The sequence below is a fragment of the Canis aureus genome, chromosome 29, assembly GCF_053574225.1.
Source record: "Canis aureus isolate CA01 chromosome 29, VMU_Caureus_v.1.0, whole genome shotgun sequence".
Lineage (NCBI taxonomy): Eukaryota > Metazoa > Chordata > Mammalia > Carnivora > Canidae > Canis > Canis aureus.
Window position 1 is genome coordinate 34,744,982 of NC_135639.1, and position 24,153 is coordinate 34,769,134.

The 24,153-nt window shown below is 37.0% G+C and overlaps 1 protein-coding gene across 15 annotated transcripts in view; it reads left to right on the plus strand.

Moving 5' to 3' along the window:
- CPEB3 (cytoplasmic polyadenylation element binding protein 3) overlaps positions 1-24,153 on the plus strand; it is a 205,406-nt gene that overhangs the window by 97,536 nt on the left and 83,717 nt on the right. For 13 of the 15 annotated variants that reach the window (XR_013368227.1, XR_013368225.1, XR_013368226.1 and 10 more), the window contains one exon: positions 16,044-16,067. The exons of the other annotated variants lie outside the window; for them this stretch is intronic. Coding sequence is in view for 10 of the 13 variants with exons in the window: in XM_077878411.1 (XP_077734537.1) it covers positions 16,044-16,067 (24 nt within the window). In the remaining 3 variants the exon portion in view is untranslated. The remainder of the gene's footprint in view (positions 1-16,043; positions 16,068-24,153) is intronic. 15 annotated transcript variants of the gene reach the window in all.

The window sequence follows — 24,153 nt, forward strand, 5'->3', positions numbered from 1 at the left end:
GCCATATATAAATCTTGTAAAGCTTAGCATAGTGCCTGACTGGGAGATAATACTCCAGCTCACCAATACTGGTGAGCTGCTGTTGTGATTGCTTGCATCAGGTTTGTTGCTGCCTTTTAAAGATTTCTTTTTTCCTTGTGTGTTATAGTTCAAAGCATGAGTTTATATTATATTGGTTGTTTTTACATAGATCTTTTAGTGACGTGATTTAAGGCAGCACACTTATAAGTTACTCTTAAGCTACAATGATGGTACCAGGGTACAATGCCACTTTTTTTGTTTTTTTTTTATAATTTTTTTTTTTCTGTATGAAATGCCTTCTGCCTCTGTCACCTGACTTTGGGACATGGGTTGTTCTTCTTTGGGGCCTAGAGTTGTTCTATCTCTAGTGATATTTGGCACCTTAAAGGTGGTTTGTTTTTTTTTTTTTTCAATAAATAGGTAGTTTATTAATCATATTAATAACAATGATGGATCAAATAATCAGGGATTCAGCCAATCTGGCAAGTATGGATGAAAATGAAAGGAGGCCTTTTCCCCCTCTCCCTCTCATAGGTTTTTATATCTAAATTATGTGAAAGTGATTCATATAGACACACCCATTATGAATCAGTATGGGAAAGAATTTCAAGCCTGATGATGAAAGTGCAAGGTGAGTTCATTAAGTCTTAGTGGTGACTATGTCAGCTGACCACAGTAAGCAGAGAATGTCTGGTTCAGTTCTTACACCCCAAGTCAAAGTTCAAGAAAGCCAGCCAAGATTGCAACTGCAACATAAAAAGCAGGGGAGAAAAAAAGCCAACACCCACAATAAAAATAGACACATTGTCTGTTCTACCCCCACCTCTTCTTCCATACTCAGTGGGAGAATCTGCCATGCAACACAGAAAGAATCCTAAGACATGTAAGGAGAGGACACAAGGCCAGAGCGTCCTGAGTCCCCTGAAATCATGGGCAATGATAAGGTAGGTGGCAAACATAAATGATGACCAAAGCTATCGTATCAGAATCACTCAGATGAGCATGGTTAATGGGAACTGTGATATACAAAATATGGCAGGAGGGAGGAGGGAAGACCTCTGATCCCTGGGAGGCTGCAGATGCTTCTGCCCAAGTCAGTGTAACTACCTTCTTAGAGGTTCTGAGATGTGGAGTGGTCAAGGGAGAAGACCAAGGCAGACTCTCACTTACTGTGTAAGTTCATCCTGTGCCTCACCTTGCCTGTATCAAAAGACTTCTTCCATCCTGTGAGCTTTACAATGTTTCTGGTTTTTAACCAAAGGGAAAGCACCTGGAATCAAGAGGCAAAAAGAATATTTGAGAAGCTGTTATATGTTCTAAGGACATTTTTTTAAGCACAATCTTTGACCTGTTCTGGAGAAGAATTCACTCCAAAAATAAATTATAACAGGTTTCAGAATTATCACTGAAGCTAGTTAGTTGCTCATTCACTGGGCCCTACCTACCCTGCGCCCTGAGCACTTACGGCTCAGGAAGTATTCCTCCTTGTTCCTTTGCATTCTGTGGACTTGTGTGGGTCTTCATTTATCCCTGAAGTTTACTCGACATGTTTACCACTCCCCCCTGTAACCTCTTTCCCACTACCGTACTTCTGTATGAAGCCATTTTCTGTAAGTCTTTTAAATCTTGCTTGGACTAAATAAAGGCTGAAACAAAAATCTCCCCATAATCCTCTAATCCTCTCTTCCTCTGTTATAAAGTACACTGACACCTGAAAAAAAAATGTAATTACTGTAATGTTCGTAATGTAAAATGATATGTCCATTTTAGACAACAGTTTGGCAGTTTCTTAAAAAGTTAAACATACACCTACCATATGATGCAGCAGTTCTACTCCTAGGAATTTGCTTAAGAGCAAAAATGAAAACGTATGTCCATACAAAGATCGTATGCCTATGTTCAAAGCAGCATTATTCATGATTGCCAAAATTATAAATAATCCAAATGTTTCTCAGCTGGAAAGTGGATAAACAAACTGTAATATATTCATACAATGGAATACTATTCAGCAATAAAAGGAAGTGAACTATTGATACATGTAACAACATGAATGACACAAAATAATATGCTGAGTTGTAAAACTAGACAAAGAGTATGTATTAGATGATTCCATTAATATAAAATTCTAGAAAATGTAAACTAATATATAGTAACAAGAATATTTTGAAGTAATATTGTCTCCCTTTTTCCAGAGGACAGATGTAAGGGCTTAGATCTTGGAGGAGTCATGTGATCAGGATGGCAACTAGCTGAGCAAGTCTGAATCTCCTATGATGTCTCCTTGTTTAAGAACCTGGAAGAGGACAGTTAGGATACTCTACCTCATTGTTTTGTGAGATTTAGATGTGATTAGGTACATGTACAAAGTACATGTGCCAGAGAATGATTTTTTTTTAGACAGTAGTTGTGTAATGTAGCAGTGTTTCAATTTTATTTAAATTAAAAGCTTTCATGGCATTTGTTTTCTGAGATCTTTCAGGTTGTAACTAGAGTCTATTCTAAGTTAAAAGAGGTGAAGACTTAAAATTTTAATTTCTTAAAAAAACCCACAAAGACATTCACCTGCTTGAAAAACTCTGAGGTCATTGATTGTTAAACAATTTATACAATAGCTGATGCACTAGGAAACTCGGAGCTTTAGTTTATGCTGTCTTCCACCTTTTTCCTCTTGAAAATATTTTGGAAAATTTTGCTTATATCTCTGTTTGAATTGTGGGCTGCTAGAGCGTTTATTGAATCAAACGAGGAAATGTAAAAGGGTTTTTCTCTGATCTTTCAAGTTGGGCAGAGACTCCTATGTGGTTGCAGAGCTTCCTCTTCTTCCTCCCTTTCTTTCTGTGCCAGGGTGAGCTCCTTGGGGAAAGGCTCAGCTGAGAGGAAGTGGCAGAGAGCTGAGCACATGATGCTTTTATGCCAAAATGGGAAGAGAGCCAGGTTTGCTAGAATTCCAAATGGAATTTTCCAAAATTTGAAGAGTACATTGTATTTCTGCTCGCCATGAGTGGATATAAGTAAATAGTTTATTTAGCAGAGTAATGATATAGTGAAAGAATCATTTTGAGATTCTCAGATTAAAGATGTCATCTCTGGGCATTTCGAACTTTTAGAGACAGATCTTGTGCCATTGTTTTCATATGAACAGATTTAGGAATAAAATTAGTATACAGCTATGGTGTGAATATATTGTAAAAGATGGCTAATTTAAAAATGAAAAACAGTAATTATAGAGATATGTAATGTCCTATAGCTTTTAAGTATTCAAGTGTCAAACTATTCGGAGTGGATGCTGCATATGAATGTGGTAGGAGACCTAGTGGCATTACTGTTTTTGTTCTGTTTTGACCTTCTGATTTTAAAGATGGGGAAGCTGAGGTTCCAGAGACTGCTGAGGTTCCAGAGATTATATGAACTGGGTAGGGTGACATGAGGGAGACAGGAGCAGAACCTTTTGCCTCCAGGTTGATGGTGATAACTTTTGCTTTAAATATTTAATTGTTAAGAATGGTTGTATTATTTTTATACTAGTTTAGCACAAACACATAAATCCATTGTCTCAGGGAAAAGTGCTGATCTAATGTTACTTGTCACCTTGTTTATGCTCTGAAAGCTTAATAAAGCCTCTTTTCCAGAAAAATGGAGTGATAAACCTGGTGATAAACCTGATCTACATGGTCTGACATTGAGCATTGTAAATAAGTGAAATCTGAAATATTTTTGACTTACTTTTGACTTGGATTTTGGAAAAAGTTCCTTGTGTGTGTGAATATGTCTAAAAAGCTAGGAATTGGGTGCTTCCAACCCAATAATAAAGATACAGGGAACTGAGAAGTTACCTACTTTCCCCTGTAGACCTCCCTGTTTGCTTTCTCTACTTGTACCTGGACTTCCCATGTATAACACTCAGCACCCTTATAATTAACTACTGAATGTTGGTCTTTAATATGTATGCTTCAGGAGAGCGGAGACCAGCTTTAATTCACAGTTCTTCACTGGCTTCAAGTGCAGTGCCAAACCCATTCAGTAGGTACTCAATATTGAAGATGAAAAGACAGGGAAAGATAGCTCCAAGAAACCGTGAGAAGCCAAGTATAACAACCTTAGAGAATATCCAGTCTACCTTAGTTCCTTTATGAAGAATTGTTTTAACTCTTTCTTTTGGAAGATGGTAGTAACATAAAAAGATACAGCAATTAACAGTTTGCAAAGTGCTTTCTCAGACCTCTGTGCTTTTGTAAGGCATATAATGGGTTGCCAGGATATAGTCAAAATCCACTTTCCTGAACACCCATTTTACCCCAGGATTCTTCTCTTATCCAAACAAAATGTGGGTATGTGATAGAGTAGTATATGAAATTGATATGCAGTTTGTAAGATAAAGCTATCAACTTCAAAGTGTATCCTAAGACACTAACAAATTTTAAGAATGCTCTGTGGTTTGTTTCTCTCTACTTTGGGGGCACTTTGATAGAAAAGTTAAGAATAATAATCATTCATTTTACCTTTATTGCAGTCTTGTTTAAAACATGGCAGTATCTTCATTGTCTGAAAAAGGTAAAGGAGCTTGCTGATGTCCTTCAGCCAATCAATAGCCATCTATAGCTTAGACATAAAGATTTTTCTGCTAACCAGCCCCTTAATCAATCTAGCATGACTTCTACTTTTTTTGGATTTTCCCAAAAAGATCACTTAGGTTTCATTCAGCTTCTTTAGTAACACTAGAGTAAATAATACTTTTTTGATTGTGGAGGATTAGTGCAGTTCCAAGAGTGATCAGTTTTACTTTCAGAACATAGTCTCCCTTGTTAGTGGCAGGAATTTTAAACACCCTTCTACTCAGGTCTTTAGTATGTGCAGACAGGTAGTCTGAGACTTGAACAAAAACTTGGTATACAGATGATCCCTAAGTAAAGTTAGGTGAAACTTTGACTTCTCGTTATCCTCTGCATACTTAAACCTTTGTTACCTCACTAAAAGGTTTTCTCCGTGAATATAGTGGAAATAATGCAATTTTGGGAATCCAAACAGATCTGAATTTAAATCCTAGATCCATCATTTATTTGCTCTGTGATATTAGACAAATTACCTGTGTTTTTTTAATCTTAAATGTAGTTATTAACCCCTTCTTTACAAACAGTAAGGGTGAGTGTGCAATGCTCCTGTTACCAGACCTAGCAAGAAATACATACCAAACAAATACTAAGCTCTGCTTCTTCCCACTCTTCCTTCTAGTCCCCCCTTTTTGCTTTCTTAGTTAGCAGTAATTCTTTTTCTTTTTAAATTAATTTCAGAGGTAGAATTTAGTGATTCATCAGTTGCATATAACACCCAGTGCTCATTACATCAAGTGCCCTCCTTAAGGCCCATCGCCCAGTTATCCTTTCCTCCCATCCACCTCCCCTCCAGCAACCCCCAATTTGTTTCCTTGAGTTCAGCATCTCTTATGGTTTGCCTCCCTCTCAATTTTCACTTTATTTTATTTTTCCTTCCCTTTCTCTATGTTCATCTATTTTACTACTGGGTATTTATCCAAAGGATACAATACATAGTGGTTTTTGAAGGGGCACATGCACCCCACTGTTTATAGCAACAATGTCCACAATAGCCAAAATATGGAAAGAAGCCTGGATGTCCATTAACGGATGAATGGATAAAGAAGATGTGAGATAGATATAGATAGAGATCTATAATGGAATATTACTCAGCCATCAAAGAGAATGAAATCTTGACATTTGCAATGATGTAGCTAGAACTAGAGGGTATTATGCTAAGTGAAACAAGTCAGAGAAAGACAAATACCATATGATTTCACTCATATGTGCAATTTAAGAGTTAGCAGTAATTCTTAATCCCAGCTATATGATCAAAATGGGAACAAAAATAGAAAATACTCTGGTGTGTGACCCCACACCAGAGACTGTAATTTAATTAATTTGGGGTGAAACTTGGCTGTAAGAGGTAGGCAAGAAGTGGATGGAAAAGAACAATTAGAAATTACTTCTTGGAAGACCCAGTGCCACTCCTATTCCTTGCCAATGTTTGTCTTCATCTGAGCATGAAGGAATCAAGTAGCATAAGGACGATGTTATGCATTCCTTTCTATTCTTCCCGCTTAAAGCATGTTTCTCCTTCATTGTTCTCTGAAGTTTTCCCAAGTCCAGATCAGAAAAGGAAGCTGTTTTGGGGAGGTCAGGGCAGGGGTGAGGGGAGTGAGCAGCTTTCCATGTTGCTGGAGCACTTCCCAAATTCTCAAGTCATTTCTTTTCCATAACTTTCTTCCATGAAGGAACACCCCCTTCCCACATGAGAAGGGCCTTATTGATAGGGCACAAGGAACAGTGACCAAGGGGCTGAGCATTTGGTTCTCTTAGGCTCCTGAGCACACTAGCACCCATTTTATTCACCCTTTGTTCTCTCTGTATAATTCGCTATTGTTTTAGAGTTCAAAAATGTAGGATTAGCAGTATTGGGTGGCCTGAACAGTCTAGAAATTGAGTTTTTATATAAAGTTTGAAGAGATCTCATCAGATTTTGATATAGTGGTTCAGAGAAGATGGTTTATTGAGAGAACATATGCCAAATATTTGGGTACATATGTCTATAGTAGGCCAGACTTGATTTGGACAGATTGATCTGTGTAAAATACAAAATACTCTGGCATGTGCTTAGAATTCTCAGGACTCTTGATTTCTTCCCTTTTCTGGGAGGCAATTATTCTATCATTTAATAAACATTCTACTGAAATAAAAGTAATATGGTAGTTACTCTCAGTGGAATGCTATTAGACTACAGATGTGAAGGTGCATAGACATCCCCTGATGTGAGTTTATGTGGATGCCCACTTTCTCCAAGTAGGGATAGCAGAGCATAATCCAGAGATTCTTTAGGTTTATTTCCAGAAAAATCTTGTTATACATACAATCATGAGGAATTTAGGAAATGGACTTGGAAGTTCTGAAGTGATTACTTTCATAACCCAGTACATACTGAGATTCTATAAGTAACCCATATGGTAAATGTACTTTGGAAACTAACTTAATACTAAGTATGCATGGATATTGGAGGATAGTATAGAGAAGCTTTGAAGAGTAGCTGTTGAATTAGGGTTCTACCCCTATGACCTCACTTAAACTTAATTACTTCTTTAAAGACCCTGTCTCAGGTAAGTCATACTGGGGAAGCTTCAGCCTACATATTTGGGGGTACACATTTCAGCCCATAACAACTGGTGAATAGATAAACTGTGGTATTTCCATATGGTGGAATATTATACAGTAATAAGGAGAAATAAAACATGAACACATGTAACAACATGGATAAATCTCAAAAACATTATGCTAACTAAAGGAAGTCAAATACATTAATTCTATTAATATGAAGTTATAGAAGGGGCAAACAAAACTATACTACAGAAAGCAGATTAAGGGACGCCCAGGTGACCAGGTCAGTTAAGTAACTGACTCTTGATTCTGGCTCAGGATGTGATCTTAGGGTGGTGAGATCAAACTCTCCATTGGCTCTGTGTCAGTGTGGAGTCTGCTTGAGATTCTCTCTCCCTCGCCCTAGTTCCTCTTCTGTGCTCTCTCTCTCTCTCTCCCTTTAAAATAAAATAAATAGTTTTCTAAAAGTAGATTAATGTTTGCTAGGAACCATGGGTTGGAGGATGAGATGAACAGCAAAGGGACACAAGGAAATTTTTAAGGAAGATGAATTGTATGATGAACGCAGTGGTGACACAACTATATATGATTACCAAAATTGGTCAAACTGTACATTTACAGGGGATGAGTTTTACTGAATGTAAATAATACCTTAACTTAAAAAAAGAATCAATGCTTTAGATCAAGTGTAGACTTAGATTCAGTCCCAGCTCTGTGTAGCTGAGCAACCTGGAGCCAATCATCCTTTCTGGGCCTCAGTTTACCCATCTGAAAATATATATTATGATAATTGCTTGTTTTAATTTTTAGACTTACAAAGTAAATGGGAAAAAAAAGGAAAAAAACAAAGTGAATGGAAAGATTTTTCTGAGAAAAATGGATGAGTCAATGTGAGAAGGGTAGGAAAAAGATTTTAAAGCATGCAAATACTTTATGTGAATATAACAATGAAAATGCCTGCTGGGCAGCCTGGGTGGCTCTGCGATTTAGCGCCACCTTCAGCCCAGGGCCTGATCCTGGAGACCCGGGATCGTCCCACGTAGGGCTCCCTGCATGGAGCCTCTGCCTGTGTCTCTGCCTCTCTCTCTCTCTCTCTCTCTCTGTGTGTGTGTCTCATGAATAAATAAATAACATCTTTTTTTTTTTTAAAAATGTATACCATCCTTTCTTTTTTTTAATAATAAATTTATTTTTTATTGGTGTTCAATTTGCCAACATACAGAATAACACCCAGTGCTCATCCCGTCAAGTGCCCCCCTCAGTGCCCGTCACCCATTCACTCACACCCCCCGCCCTCCTCCCCTTCCACTACCCCTAGTTCGTTTCCCAGAGTTAGGAGTCTTCATGTTCTGTCTCCCTTTCTGATATTTCCTACCCATTTCTTCTCCCTTCCCTTCTATTCCCTTTCACTATTATTTATTATATTCCCCAAATGAATGAGGCCGTATAATGTTTGTCCTTCTCCAATTGACTTATTTCACTCAGCGTAATACCCTCCAGTTCCATCCACGTTGAAGCAAATGGTGGGTATTTGTCATTTCTAATGGCTGAGTAATATTCCATTGTATACATAAACCACATCTTCTTTATCCATTCATCTTTCGATGGACACCGAGGCTCCTTCCACAGTTTGGCTATTGTGGACATTGCTGCTATAAACATCGGGGTGCAGGTGTCCCGGCGTTTCATTGCATCTGAATCTTTGGGGTAAATCCCCAGCAGTGCAATTGCTAGGTCATAGGGCAGGTCTATTTTTAACTCTTTGAGGAGCCTCCACACAGTTTTCCAGAGTGGCTGCACCAGTTCACATTCCCACCAACAGTGTAAGAGGGTTCCCTTTTCTCCGCATCCTCTCCAACGTTTGTGTTTTCCTGCCTTGTTAATTTTCCCCATTCTCACTGGTGTGAGGTGGTATCTCATTGTGGTTTTGATGTGTATTTCCCTGATGGCAAGTGATGCAGAGCATTTTCTCATGTGCGTGTTGGCCATGTCTAGGTCTTCCTCTGTGAGATTTCTGTTCATGTCTTTTGCCCATTTCATGATTGGATTGTTTGTTTCTTTGGTGTTGAGTTTAATAAGTTCTTTATAGATCTTGGAAACTAGCCCTTTATCAGATACGTCATTTGCAAATATCTTCTCCCATTCTGTAGGTTGTCTTTTAGTTTTGTTGACTGTATCCTTTGCTGTGCAAAAGCTTCTTATCTTGGTGAAGTCCCAATAGTTCATTTTTGCTTTTGTTTCTTTTGCCTTTGGGGATGTATCTTGCAAGAAGTTACTATGGCCGAGTTCAAAAAGGGTGTTGCCTGTGTTCTCCTCTAGGATTTTGATGGAATCTTGTCTCACATTTAGATCTTTCATCCATTTTGAGTTTATCTTTGAGTATGCTGAAAGAGAGTGGTCTAGTTTCATTCTTCTGCATGTGGATGTCCAATTTTCCCAGCACCATTTATTGAAGAGACTGTCTTTCTTCCAGTGGATAGTCTTTCCTCCTTTATCGAATATTAGTTGACCATAAAGTTGAGGGTGCACTTCTGGATTCTCTATTCTGTTCCACTGATCTATGTGTCTGTTTTTGTGCCAGTACCACACTGTCTTGATGACCACAGCTTTGTAGTACAACCTGAAATCTGGCATCGTGATGCCCTCAGCTATGGTTTTCTTTTTTAAAATTCCCCTGGCTATTCGGGGTCTTTTCTGATTCCACACAAATCTTAAAATGATTTGTTCTAACTCTCTGAAGAAAGTCCATGGTATTTTGATAGGGATTGCATTAAACGTGTAAATTGCCCTGGGTAACATTGACATTTTCACAATATTAATTCTGCCAATCCATGAGCATGGAATATTTTTCCATCTCTTTGTGTCTTCCTCAATTTCTTTCAGAAGTTTTCTATAGTTTTTAGGGTATAGATCCTTTACCTCTTTGGTTAGGTTTATTCCTACATATCTTATGCTTTTGGGTGCAATCGTAAATGGGATTGACTCCTTCATTTCTCTTTCTTCAGTCTCATTGTTAGTGTATAGAAATGCCACTGACTTCTGGGCATTGATTTTGTATCCTGCCACGCTGCCAAATTGCTGTATGAGTTCTAGCAATCTTGGGGTGGAGTCTTTTGGGTTTTCTATGTAGAGTATCATGTCATCAGCGAAGAGGGAGAGTTTGACTTCTTCTTTGCCAGTCTGAATGCCTTTAATGTCTTTTTGTTGTCTGATTGCTGAGGCTAGGACTTCCAGTACTATGTTGAATAGCAGTGGTGAGAGTGGACATCCCTGTCTTGTTCCTGATCTTAGGGGAAAGGCTCCCAGTGCTTCCCCATTGAGAATTATATTTGCTGTGGGTTTTTCGTAGATGGCTTTTAAGATGTTGAGGAATGTTCCCTCTATCCCTACACTCTGAAGAGTTTTGATCAGGAATGGATGCTGTATTTTGTCAAATGATTTCTCTGCATCTATTGAGAGGATCATATGAATACCATCCTTTCAAGCATCATTTTTACCTGCTAAGTTCATATTGGCTGTGGAAAAATTGATCACTTTTCAATTATAATTTGCCAGATTTGAAAATTATTGGGCTGAAAGTGTCTTCCCTGCCATTATAAAGCAAAGCTAGAAGAGGAGCATTTATGGGGCAAACTCCATCACTCCTGTTCTTTGGGAATTAATCTAATTAGGGAAAGGGGTATTTTTATATTAACTTTAAGATCTTAACCCAGGGCAGCCCTGTTGGCTCAGTGGTTTGGTGCCGCTTTCAGCCCAGAGTGTGATCCTGGATCCTGGGATCCTGGGATCAAGTCCCGCATCGGGCTCCCTGCATGGAGCCTGTTTCTCCCTCTGCCTGTGTCTCTGTCCCACCCCTCTGTGTGTGTGTGTGTGTGTGTGTGATGAATAAATAAAATCTTTAAAAAAAAAAGTTCTTAACCAATTTTGTGGGGAATTTTTTAGAGGATTTATTTTTTTTTATTTTTATTTTTTTGACAGAGAGAAAGTGTGTGTGTGTGTGTGTGTGTGAGAGAGAGAGATAAGGGGGAGGGGCAGACGGAGAGGGAGAGAATCTCAAGCAGACTCCATGCTGAGTGCAGAGCCCAACTCAGGGTTCAATTTCACAACCCTGAGATCATGACCTGAGCTGAAACCCAGTCAGACACTTAACTGACTGAGCCACCCAGGTGCCCCTTAAATGGAATTTTTTGCATGACGATACATAGATGGAAGCTGAAATGGACCACTAAATGTGTGTATAGAATTTAATTTTGTATACTGAAATGGTATTCAGAACATTAGTTTACAAGGTTTTTTTGTTTTTGTTTTTGTTTTTTTTAAGAGAGAGATGGGAAGAGGGGCAGAGAGAGAGGGAAGAAGAATCTTAAGCAGGCCCATGTCCCATGTGGAGTCTGATGCAGGGCTTGATCCTACCACCCTGAGATTATGACCTGAGCAGAAATGAGGAGTTGGCTGAGCCACCCAGGTGCCCACATTTACAAGGTGTTTTTAAGAAACTGATTTTATTACAAGGAAAGTAATTAACTATTTGTTCCTCTGGTTGATTTTTAACAGTCTTGACAGATATTTCCAAGCCAATTAATAAAATGTTGTACTAAGGTCTTTATATCTTGTTTATCTTTTTTTTTTTATATCAGTATAGCATCTCAGGGACTCTGCTTAAGTTCCTGAAATGATACATGCTGCTTTGATACACAATAGAACAGAGATCTTTTCTCTTTGTCCTTCTTCCCTTTCCCTCTCTACCCCCTCTCTCTATCATTTTTGAGCCCCTGTGGTAGAACGTTTATGATGTTACTTTGCTTAGAAAAACCTCAGCAAATTTAGATGAATCCACATAAACGAAGAATTAGTTTATATTTTAAAATCATATCATTAACATCTGTTGGGAGATCACGTGTATGAGTGCAACCATTTAAGACCCAGTGCAGGCCAAGTCATAAAGAGTAGCAGATGATTCATTTTACTTTGCTGCCTCATATACCTAATAATCCATAACATTTATGGGATAGTACCATTCACAATGTATTAGTCATTGATCATGTAAACTTATTTTTAGAATAACTCTGACATATCCCATTATAAAGTACATATACCTTTTTATGTTTATCCTGATGGATGAAAAGTCTTTAATTTTTTCAATTTTAAATTATTCAGATTTATGATTTAAAGACTATAAAAATGTTAGTATTATGAATTTTCTACATTACTCATATACCTTTTATCTTAGTGAATCAATCTAAAATGTTTGTGATATTTTGGTTTTTTTGCACTGTAATATACATACCAAACAATGCACAAATCACAAACATATATATAACTTGACATATTAATACAGATTGTACTTACCCATCTAACCAGTACCTAGATCAAGACCAAAACATTAGCAACACCCCAAAGCCCCCTCTCAGTCTACCTTCTGGTTAATACCCCTAGCCCAGGGTAACCAAAACCATGACTTCTAAAAATTAAATGGGATTTTTTGTGAGTTCTAAAAATCATACATATGAAACGGTAAAAAGAATTTTATCTGTAATGATTATGATGATTGATAAATAATTAAAGTTTTTGGAGGAACTACTTAGGACTTTGTAAGTATACCATATCATATCTTCGTGTATCTGGTTTAAATCTATGCTAGCATAGGATGTCTTGTGCAGACGGAATTACTTATATTTCCTGCCCTTTTTTTCTATGTGGGATCATTTTTGGCTGACTCATATAAGTTTATGTGTTCACTATTCTTGTTTAGAAGTCATATTTTCTCTCAAGGGAAAACACTACCTATGTGTTCCCAAATTTCTGTCCATGGCATTCATTTCATTACCTTTCCCTTAGGGAAGAATTTTACTCTAATTAGTCTATTTGCAAGTGGCCTTCATATGAGCAGATTTTTAATCACCAACAGAGGTGATGTATATTCTATTTTTTTAAAGATTTTATTTTATTCACAAGAGACGCAGAGAAAGAGGCAGGGACATAAGCAGAGGGAGGAGAAGCAGGCTCCCTACAGGGAGCCTGATGTGGGACTTGATCCAGGGACTCCAGGATCACGCCCTGAGCCAAAAGCAGGTGCTTAACCACTGAGCCACCAAGGCATCCTGGTGACATACATTCTAAAGGCCATCAAGGCACTCCTTCCCTTGATTACACACTCAGCTAGCAACCTATATTTGTTGAATACCAGCTTGTGCAGAGCATTCTACTAGGTACATGAGAGGATATTAAAAGGAATACAAGATAGTGACCTTGGCCTTTAGGAATTTAACAGTACAGTTAGGTGGTTACAAGTGTGAACTCTGGAGCTGGACTCTTAGATTCATATTCCAAGTCTACCATTTCGTAGCTATAAGATTTTAGGCAAGGTACTTAGTTCTGTGTCCCATTTTCTTCATCTATGAGAAGATGCTAATAAGAATTCTTATGTCATAAATTTATGGGGTGTGTTAAATGGCATTAATATGTATAAAGCATTTGAACTGTTCTGGTGCATAGCAAGTACTTATTAAGTGGTAGTTGCTATAATAATAATCACCATAGGGATCATAGATAAAATACTGAAATTAGGACCAGGGTAGCACATAATTAAATTCCACGGTGAATGATGAAAGCAAACTGAAATATCTCACATTACTGCTTTCAATTGGCTGCCTATCCTATATGTTATCTTGCCCCCATATCAGTCACCAGACTGATGTGAAACAATTTACTATATTTGATTAGATATGGAAAAAGAAAAAAAACATAAAAATCATGAACTACTTAAGGAAGCTTTGACTAAAACTCCCAAGTATGTCTTTTGTAAGTCTTACCCACCTCCCCAACTCAAGATGCTCCTCCTCATCCCCAAGACTGGATCTGTTCACTTCATGTTCTCTATTACCTGAAAATTTGGCAGTTGAAGACTTGAGTGAACAGCATTTCTCATTTACTTTTAGGGGTGTTAAGGTCTGATGAGTCATTTGTACCTTAGTATTGTAATCAGATTCTTTTTCATTGAGCATCTGGCCAGAAATCAGATATAATGAAAGAATGTGAATTTGTTGTTTGGGAGAGAAATGTGTACTTTTGAAATACAGAATGTTTTATTTCCTCTCTAAAGATTTGCAGTTGGGAGTATTGGGTGGCATGACATCATTGGGCATGGGGGAAGGGACAAAGAAATAATGGTATGATATCAAAACATACCTAATCTCTCTTTTTTAAAAAATGATTTTGTTTGTTTATTTGAGAGAGAGACAGAAGAGAGAGAGAGGAAAAGCTCAAGCTGGGGTAGAGGCAGAGGGAGAGAATCCAAACAGACTGGGCACTGAGTGCAGAGCCCAGCACAGGGCTGGATCCCACGATCCCAATATCATGACCTGAGCTGAAATTAAGAGTCAGATGCTCGATTAACTGAGCCACCTAAGTGACCCCATACTTAATCTCTTTTTAAGTGTCATTTATTAGTATTAACTCACCCTTATTATTATAAATTAAGTAGACTTTTGGGGGGCCAAACTAGGCAAATAACTACCATGTATTATACATTCTGTGGGGAGATGAATTCCAGGATATACATAATGAAAAGTATAAAAATTCTTTAATTTTTTTTGTAATGTGTTCCTTTTTCTAAGTGATGTAAACTGCTATGCAAATTCAGAGAAGATTGTGGGTTTTTTTAATGGAGAATTATAGTGACAGAAAAAGTTAGGGAAGAAGTAGGGATTGAACTGGAAAATCCTTTTTAATATTTATGTAATGGGAAAGTGAAGAGGCCAAATGTGTGTGTATGATGTCTGAAGAAAAGAGGGAACTAGCAGAAGATGTGATTTCAACTTCCTAGCTGAAAAGTCTGAATTTATTTTCCTAGGAGAGAAATTGTTTTCTTCAGTACTACCTTTTACTGTAAATGTCACCACAGATTATCTTTGTTTTTTGTTTTCTTTTGATTTGTGTTAAGCTAATATTATAACATGTCTTGCTTTTAAAAATGAATTAGAGTTCTCATTTACTTGATAGACCTCAAGTTTTCAAATTTGAAAAACTTTCTACTTTGAAAGTTATTTTAGATGACAGGATCTCCTAGCATTATATGTATAATACCATTGTCTAGTTCTATTAAATGTTGTAATAATGCATTCTGTAGACCTTGAGTTTTGAAGGGGAAGAAAATCTTCAAAGCACTCTGTTTTTCAACCTGATGTACCCAGTACCTTAATCCCTTTCTACTTTTTCAGTTTACTTCTTAGGTAAAAAGATGTTGTTTTCTGCCTATCTGTGATAATGTATGGAAAGTAAATGGAGAGATCATGAAAAAGAAACCTCACTGAAATTTTCACACGAACATATTCTATAAAACCAGAGTTAATTGTGTGTTAAATTTCTATACAGTTTTCAAGGGTCACCATTTATGGCGTGTGTGTAGGTGTGTGTGCGCACGAATGCATGAAGAAATTCAAAATGACCACCACACGCTACGGTTTTTAATTTAGAGTGAATGGATTTTCTTTAAACTGATATCTGATTGTAATATGAAGATCTATAAATCAGAAAAGAAAATTAAAAGAGCTCTATTTATCTATATCTGATATAGATAATGGACCACAATATAAATCCTTATAAAACTCTGTAACTTAAGAATCCATTGTGTCTTTTCCAGTGGCTGCCATAAGCAGGTGAATTTCTATTTAAGATTGTGTTTTAACTTGTGCTTCATGAAGGTTTTTTTTTTAAATATAATATCTCTGCAGTCAATTTGAACAGTATCTCCAGATTAATTAATACTGAAAGTACTTAGAAAAGGTTTATGTGAATATTTTTTTTATCTCTAAATTCACCATTTTGATACAGATACCCATGGTTTTCTTCTGTGTTTACATGCAGCCAGGAGCTATGGGCGGAGACGAGGTAAATTTTTTTTAATGAGATCTTTTGCTTGCCAAATTGTGAGTAAATATGAGTGTGTGTGTGTTTATACCCGTGTGTGTGTAAAACAATAATTATTGTATGGAATGTTCTAGCTTATTTTAGCAAAATAATTCTCATCACTTTCATTATAGTTATTTTTTGTTGTTAGTTGTTAGTTTGTTCTTTTAATCCTAATATAGACATAGCAAAGACGACTTCTACCTGGAAATTTTTGTTACATGATGTCCTTTATCCACAGTGTTCTTTTCGTACTACTTAGAAGGCAAAAGTTAGGTTTTAGAGGGCAATTCTTGATCTTACAGATTGACTGCTGAGTTCTGTGTTACATCCAGAGGCCGATTTACCTTGAAACTAAAGAAGGCTGAGTTTCAGCGACGTTCACTTTCAAGGGGACCATCTCCAAGTTCTTTACCTTATCTTTGTGTTCTTTTTCTTGAAGTGGATCCTCAACTTGTATAGGCTCTAAGCCACATAAAACTTGCATTCTCTCCTGATTATACCCAAACAAAATAATGTTGCTTTTATTTGTGTAATGCTGTTATCTTTCTAAAGCATTTCCATATCTATAATTCATTAATAATTTTATGAAGTAGGTAGGCTAAGCCTAATGTAGTGTTTCAAAGGAGTATGAGATTTAGGATCAAAAACCTAGGTTGTAATTACTGCTTTATTACTTCTGTCTGGTATCCTCATCTGTAAATTATGAGTTACTAAAACAAATCTTGTCCAACTTTAAGAGTTAGTGAAGGTATAGTGTAAAAAAACAGGAGAGGAAAACATATTCATATACACTAAAAGCATTCTACAAATGTAAGTTGCTTTGGTACTCATTTCTATTTCCTTTTAAGTTAGTTAGTTAGTTATGATTTTATTTTTTATCCAGGAGAGACACAGAGAGAGAGGCAGACAAAGGCAGAGGGAAAAGCAGGCTTCCTGCAAGGAGCCCAATGCAGAACTCAATCCCCAGACCCTGGGATCACAACCTGAGCCAAAGGCAGATGCTCAACCAATGAGCTACCCAGACACCCTTATATTTATTTATTTGAGAGAGTGGAGGAAGAGACTGAGGGGGAGGGAGAGGGATAAGCAGACTCTGTGCAGAGTGCAGAGCCTGACATCGGGTTCTGTCTCTTGACTGGGATCATGACCTGAGCCAAGACCAAGAGTTGAACACTTAACCAGCTAAGCCACCCAGATGCCCCAAATTCATAGTATTTTGTATTTATTCCACAGTAAATATTTGTTGAGTGGATAAATATTGACAGAACCTAATATGTTTTTGAGTTACTACTGAAAACTTCATGGTGGAATCATATAGTCAGTTTTGTTTTCAAATCGTGGTGAAGAAAAAACATTTGTGTAGTTTATTATTTTTTAGCTGTGGAAATAAATACCATTTAATATTTTTAATCTTATTGTTTTTAAATTGAAAGTATAGTAAATATTATTAGAAATCATTTTGTACTATACATATAATTTTCATGTTGCTAGAAAATTGATCACTTTTGGGAAGGAGTAAAGAATAGACAGTTTTACACAGAAAATAGACACCGTCTGGAGGGTAGATAGCAGAGACTAGCTTCTCCTCTTACACACTGTTCAGTTACTGCATCTTGTTGAAATTTTTCCTCTAGTGTCTCAGGCCTCATCCTTCCAATTTCATTTCTATTGTTTCTTTCTTTCTGAAACACCACTTTGTCCATATCATCCAGCTTCTCCCTATTTAACCAACCTCTCATCTCCATTTTCCCCACCTGACCTTCCCCTAACTAGTCTCTGTGCTTTCCCAGTCTGGCGATGCATCACACATACTGTCCTCCCTTCCTTTCATTTACTTATCTAAGGCCTATCCTTAGTTCATGCATTTAAGCCAAATTTAAGCCTTATCTCTCCCAGGAAGCCTTGCCCACTGGCCTTGCAGGCAGTGTTTTCCTCTGCTTCTACTGCCTTGCATTCTTCTTGTATTTTCCATATGCTCCAATTCTTCAACTAGAGATAAGTTCTTTGAAGACAGTTGTTGTATCTTGTACCTAACACTGTGGCCTACATATAATTAGCACTTATTAAATGCTCATTGATGAAGATTTTTTTGAAGTAACACTCTACACCTGTGTAGATCAGTTTGGCATCATATTTTTAAAAATTATCTTTACAAATCATAATATATTAAATACAGACATAAAGAATAGTAAGATCACCAAAATTTCTAAGTGCCTGAAAAAATTACTCTTCCTTTTTCCATGTTACCTTCCCCATATCTATTTGTTAAGTTTGAATTAATTGTTTTCACAAGCTTGGTTATCTTTGCATCAAGTGTTTAGCTAAATACTGCCCAGAATGAGTTGGTCCCTGCTCTCCATAAGTCTGTAGTTTGATAACTATAGATGAAGATAATGATGAGAGAGAGAAACTGTGTGTGTGTGTTTGTGAGAGAGCAAGAACATTAGAAGACTGAATGTTGACTTTTTGTAATGAGAAAAGAACAGGCAGATAATTTTTGTTCCATACTTTTATTTAGTCTTCTATTCCCAAAGCTGAAAAAGAAGTCATCTTCCTTAAATGTGAACATAGCTATATGAGATGGGGCAGGTGTTTTATCATATCTACTCTCATTTCCTAAACTATACTCATCTTGGGCCAATGCTGCATAGTATAAATTTGATGAACTGGCAGATTTCCTCATGCTCATTTATTTATGTAATCAGGGATTATATTAATGCTTGATTTCTTTCCTCCAAACAAAGTTTAGACTTTCCCAAAAAAGCATAAAAAGTGAACTTGGCTGGAAGTTAAATTAAAAACCTGAACTTGCTGATGTATGTTCCCTTACCTGTGATTAAGATTTAGCTGTTACTCATATTCTATACATTACATATACATGTTGGTAAATATTTAGGAATAGAAAGCAAAGGGATTTATCCATGGCAGTTTTGAGATCTGTCAGTAAAGATTAGGCCAGTGGAATCTTTCACCTCTCCTGATAAACCTGTAAAAGCTTGTTGGAATAGTTTTCAGGAACTATTTGGATAATGAAAGAGGAGTGGGAAGAAGGCCTCTCCAGGTATGTGATTCAACTTGAAAGAAAGCTTCAAGGTGAGATTGGCATGACCAAATGGATGGAGCATATGTCCTAGAGTATATGTATTGGGGGCCAGCTGGAGAGGAGAAATTGGCAGTGAAACAGTCTGTGCTACCCTGATGAATGGTTTTTTCAATAGAATAGAAGACTCAGGGACGCCTGGGTGGCTCAGTGGTTTAGTGCCTGCCTTCGGCCCAGGGCGTGATCCTGGAGTCCTGAGATCAAGTCCTGCATCAGGCTCCCTGTGTGGAGCCTACTTCTCCCTCTGCCTGTGTCTCTGCCTCTCTCTCTCTCTCTCTCTCTCTCTGTGTCTCTCATGAATAAATAAATAAAATCTTAAAAAAAAAAAAAAAAAAGAAAAGACTCATCAACACAGTTATGTCAGGCTTTGGAAAGGGTTTTGTGACCAAGTAACGAAAATAGGAGAGAACTTGGACATCAGCTGAAGAAGGCTTAGCTGGGGATACAAATATTAGAGGGTAGACCTTGGCAAACCAAGCACTTCCACCAGTGTAGTTGAAATAGTTGGTAGTAGGGAAGCGAAATAAGATGTGTAAGAATAGGACTTGAAAATGAGTGATTGTATGTAAAGTATTTAAATATCTAAGTATATTTCCCTTTAATATGCACTTTTATTTTAAAGAAATGTTCCATTAGGCAGATACTGATTTCTCTTCCTATATTCCCTTATAGAATCGAAATGACTCTAAATTTAACATTTTCTTTCTGGAGTATTCTCACTTTCACAAACTTTCATATGTACCTTCCTGTGCAACTGCCGACCCTGTTAGAAACTAGTCCAACAGGTCGTGTCATACAAGAAATTTGCCTACACATTTCACACCTGATTAAAGTATATGTTGTGTTTTTCATTTCACATGAGCTCTTAAGGTGTCTAGGAAGCTTTGTTCATAAGTACACATGTTGGCTGGGCCAGTGCTCTTGATGTTTAACAGAATTTCTTAAAAAGCAGCAAAGAAAATATAAAAGATCCTTTTAAACAATGTAAATGAGAAAACACAAAGAATGATCAGTTATTTTACTATTGGGGTTACTGTTGTATTGCAGTTACTATTGTAAAATATACTTCTGTGTATATTTAATCCATAAAAATCTATTGACATGTATGAGGTATTAATCTTAGTTTAGTAACAGAGGTTCAAAAAATCCAATGAAACAATTATGTGCCAAGTTGAAGTTGAGTCTTTCTGCCAAAAGCCTGCCCAAGAGAGGAAAGATTATCTAGATCAGTGAGACCATGGTATAGACATGTCATCCTGTTAATTCAAACCCAGTTATGTGAGGGCAGCCTGGGTGGCTCAGTGGTTTAGCACTTGCCTTCGGCCCAGGGCGTGATCCTGGAGTCCCGGGATGGAGTCCCACATCCGGCTCCCTGCATGAAGCCTGCTTCTCCCTCTGCCTGTGTCTCTGCCTCTCTCTCTCTCTCTCTGTCTCTTGTGGATGAATAAATAAAATCTTAAAAGAAAAAAAAAAAACCAATTACGTGAGCTTTCTTGTCTAAAGGAATGGTTGATCCCTCAGTGAAACATGAACAGCTGAAGAAATTTCTCACTGTTCATAATTATAATATGGGAAATGTTATTCCTTATAGTAATGTGGAAATTTGAACACAGGAAATGGTGGGGGGATTAAGATCACAGTTTTTCATTTTTGCAAGAAGTTGGTCTGGGAGGATCTTAAACAATGATGGAGGGGTTCTGGGCTCTCCACCCTAATTTCATTCATTAAGTGTTTGTGTGCTTGTTATGGGGTCAGATGCTGTGCTAGACTCTGGACATGTTCTGTCTCCCTATAAAGTGTTCGTTCATTCTAGTAGGAGAGAGACAATAAGTAAAACATTTCCATACTCAATAGTTGTGAAAAGTACTAGGAAAAAAAAAAATGGCAAGTTCCCTCTAACCTAGGATGGTTTTCTCTGAAAAGATGTTATTTAATTGAAACCCAAAGGATGGAAAGACAGGTATCTTTAAAGAAAAATTTTTATTGTGGAAATTTTCAAACATACACAAAAATAGAATAGTTTATTGAACCATCTACCCACCAGTTAGCTTCATTTTTGCCAATTTGTTTCATATGTTCCCTCTTTCTCCCCCCTTAGAATGTTTTAAAGGAAATTCCAGACATAAGACAACTATTTTAAGAGGCTTGAGGCAAAATACTGATAGATGCTACAACATTGATAAACTTTGAAAACTTTGTACTAAGTGAAAGAAGGCAATTACAAAAGATTGCATATTGCATGATTCCACTTTTATGAAATGTCCTTTCTGTTGATACAGAAAGTAGTGTTTCCCTAGGTCTGAGAGAGTTCAAAGAAAATGGAGAGTGGCTGCTAATGTGTTAAATGGATGAATTGTATAATAGGTGAATTGTATCTTCATCAAGCTTTTATTTAAATAGTTGGGGGTAAGTGAGGCCCAAAGGGGCTTTATGTATTGGAGGAAACAGAGGCCAGAATGAGCTTGGTAGGAAAGAAGGAAGGGTGTATTAAGATGGAGTTGGAGGAAGGAAGGAAATACGATCTTGCTGGGCTTTAGATCCCTGTGAGGATTTTGAATGTGGTCCAAGTACAGAGGAAATCTATGAATGTTTTAAAGCAGAGTCAAATGATCAGATTTATGTTTTTGAAAGAGCACTTTGACTACTACTGTTTAAAGGGAAGTGAGAGAAGTAGGTTGTCTAGTTCAGAATGAAGGTAGTAGTCTAGACAAGACATGATGGTGTTTTAGCATAGAGTGATGGCAATAGAGTTGGAAAGAAGTGAAAAAATGGAAAATAAATTCTAGAGAGTGGAATTAACCTTTTTTAATGGCATTAAACTAAAGAATTGAATGTGGGGAGTAAATAAGGCAGACTCAAAAATGATACTTAGGTTCTAGCTTGAGCAATTGGGTGAATTGCGATGCCACATATTGTAATGGGCCCGGGAGAGAATATGTTCAAAGTGGATGTCAAGAGTTCATTTAAAAACACATTAAGTTTGTGATGCCTAAGAGATACCCCTATAGTAATGCCAAGTAAGATGCACTTTAATATTTGTATATTAGGGCTTTATGAAATATTTTTGTGTAATAAAAGGAATTTTACTGCTCCCAGAGATTTGAAAACCATTCATCTGTTCAAATCTCTTGTAATGTAAATAAGAATCAGATGTGTGAAATGTTTTGTCCAAGGTCAGAGTAAAGCTGGAACCTGACTATCCTGACTTTTAGGCAATTTTTTTTTCTTAGGGGAGTCATACCTCAGAATCCATTAAAAAAAAAAAAAAAGCAAAACTCCTGAAATGACTCATTTCTGAGCTACTTGCAAAACGAAGATGAAAATGGTCAGGCTTGGAATGGAAGTACTGGGCTAGAAGTATACTGGAGCTGCTGGATTGACCACAGAGGCTTTGGTGGGAGCTTAGAGGTGAGGCCTGAGCTGCTGTGGCAACCCATCATGGCCAGTGGGCTTTTGTTTCACCATAATAAACTGTAAGAAAGGGAGTCCCCTAAGTAAGCAAGAGCTTTGGACAAGCCCTCCTGCTTAACTAATGCTTTATGGGTTTCTTATTTTGTACTTTTCTTACAAGGCTCCTACCTCTTACAAAGCGTTCAACATACTTTTAAGTTCCCTCTACATTTAGAGATTATTTGTTCAGTTACTGGACAAAAAAACTACATTCTGGTTATTATTTGAAAATAGAGATCATAAACCAGACCATTGGTAGAAGGGAAAGCCAAATGGCCAAAATTGCAGCTGTTGAAAAGTATTCTCCTTCTCTTGCAATACTCAATATGAATATTTTACATGGAAGTATCAGATTCTAAAGCGGACTAATATGCTAGGTGCATAAGAATATAATTTTGGGGAAGTAACATAGCTTACCTAAAATGTTTTGGTCCTGGGCAATGTTTTTATTAAAGAAACGTAATATGTCAGAGAGATGCTAGTAAGTGAAGTAGCGCCTCTTGTGGGACACAATTTGGGTGTAGCCTCTTAAAGTTTCAGTTTCTAGTAACACATATTTGGAAACTAAAATTTTACTAGTCTTCCCAAGGATGATGTCTTGAGAGGAATTGTAATTATGCCAACCAAATGAATGCATAAATACTGACCTCATGAAGAACCTCGACAAATCCGAATACCAATGTTTTAACTTATGGAGATGAATGTAACAGAAAGACAATTCTAGTGGCTGATTATGTGTCTACTACTTTAGGAGTCACAGTGGTACCTCTTCACAGTAGCAAAGTACTAAATTAAGTAATAGAACAGTCCTTCAAGAGCTAATAATTAGAGCATAGGGAAAGATGGTTTTTATGCTATGGAATCATCAAATGAACCATTCTGTCCACAGAGGAATAATCTTACCAGTATGATAAAACTCTCTTCTTTTGGTCTATATTTCTTTTTCTTTTCTTTTTTTTTTTCTCTATATTTCTTTTAAATGCTTCCTACAGACTTAACTTTTTCTCTGTCAGCACTTAAGGCAGCCATGTTACAGTAAGGTTGACTAGATTATAGATTTTACATTCTGTTCCTGAGGATATACTTTCTCTAACTTGACTGAACTTGGATGTTTCCCAAGGCTCCATATACTTCACACAGTATCACTTTTGGTGGATGCCTACTAGACAGTTAAAATCTATTTTAGTTGCTCTTAAACTGAGCATAGGGGTCACTGGGGAGATTGTTAAAAGTGCAGATTTTCAAATTTGAACTCCATGCATTCAGATTAAGTAGATCTGGATATTGGGCTCTGAGATCTATATTCTTAGTTCTTACCCACAGAGAAACATCATATATATGTGGATTCTTCGCAGTTTCATTTCCAAGGATAACTTTATCACTAAAGTCTATAGTACTCTAGGTACTACTAATAAGACAGAGGTTTGGTTTTAAAACCTTGGCAAGTTTCTTAATTACCCATAACCAATTTTTAAAACAGTCCAAATTTTTACATTTAACTCTTGCTTTTATTTT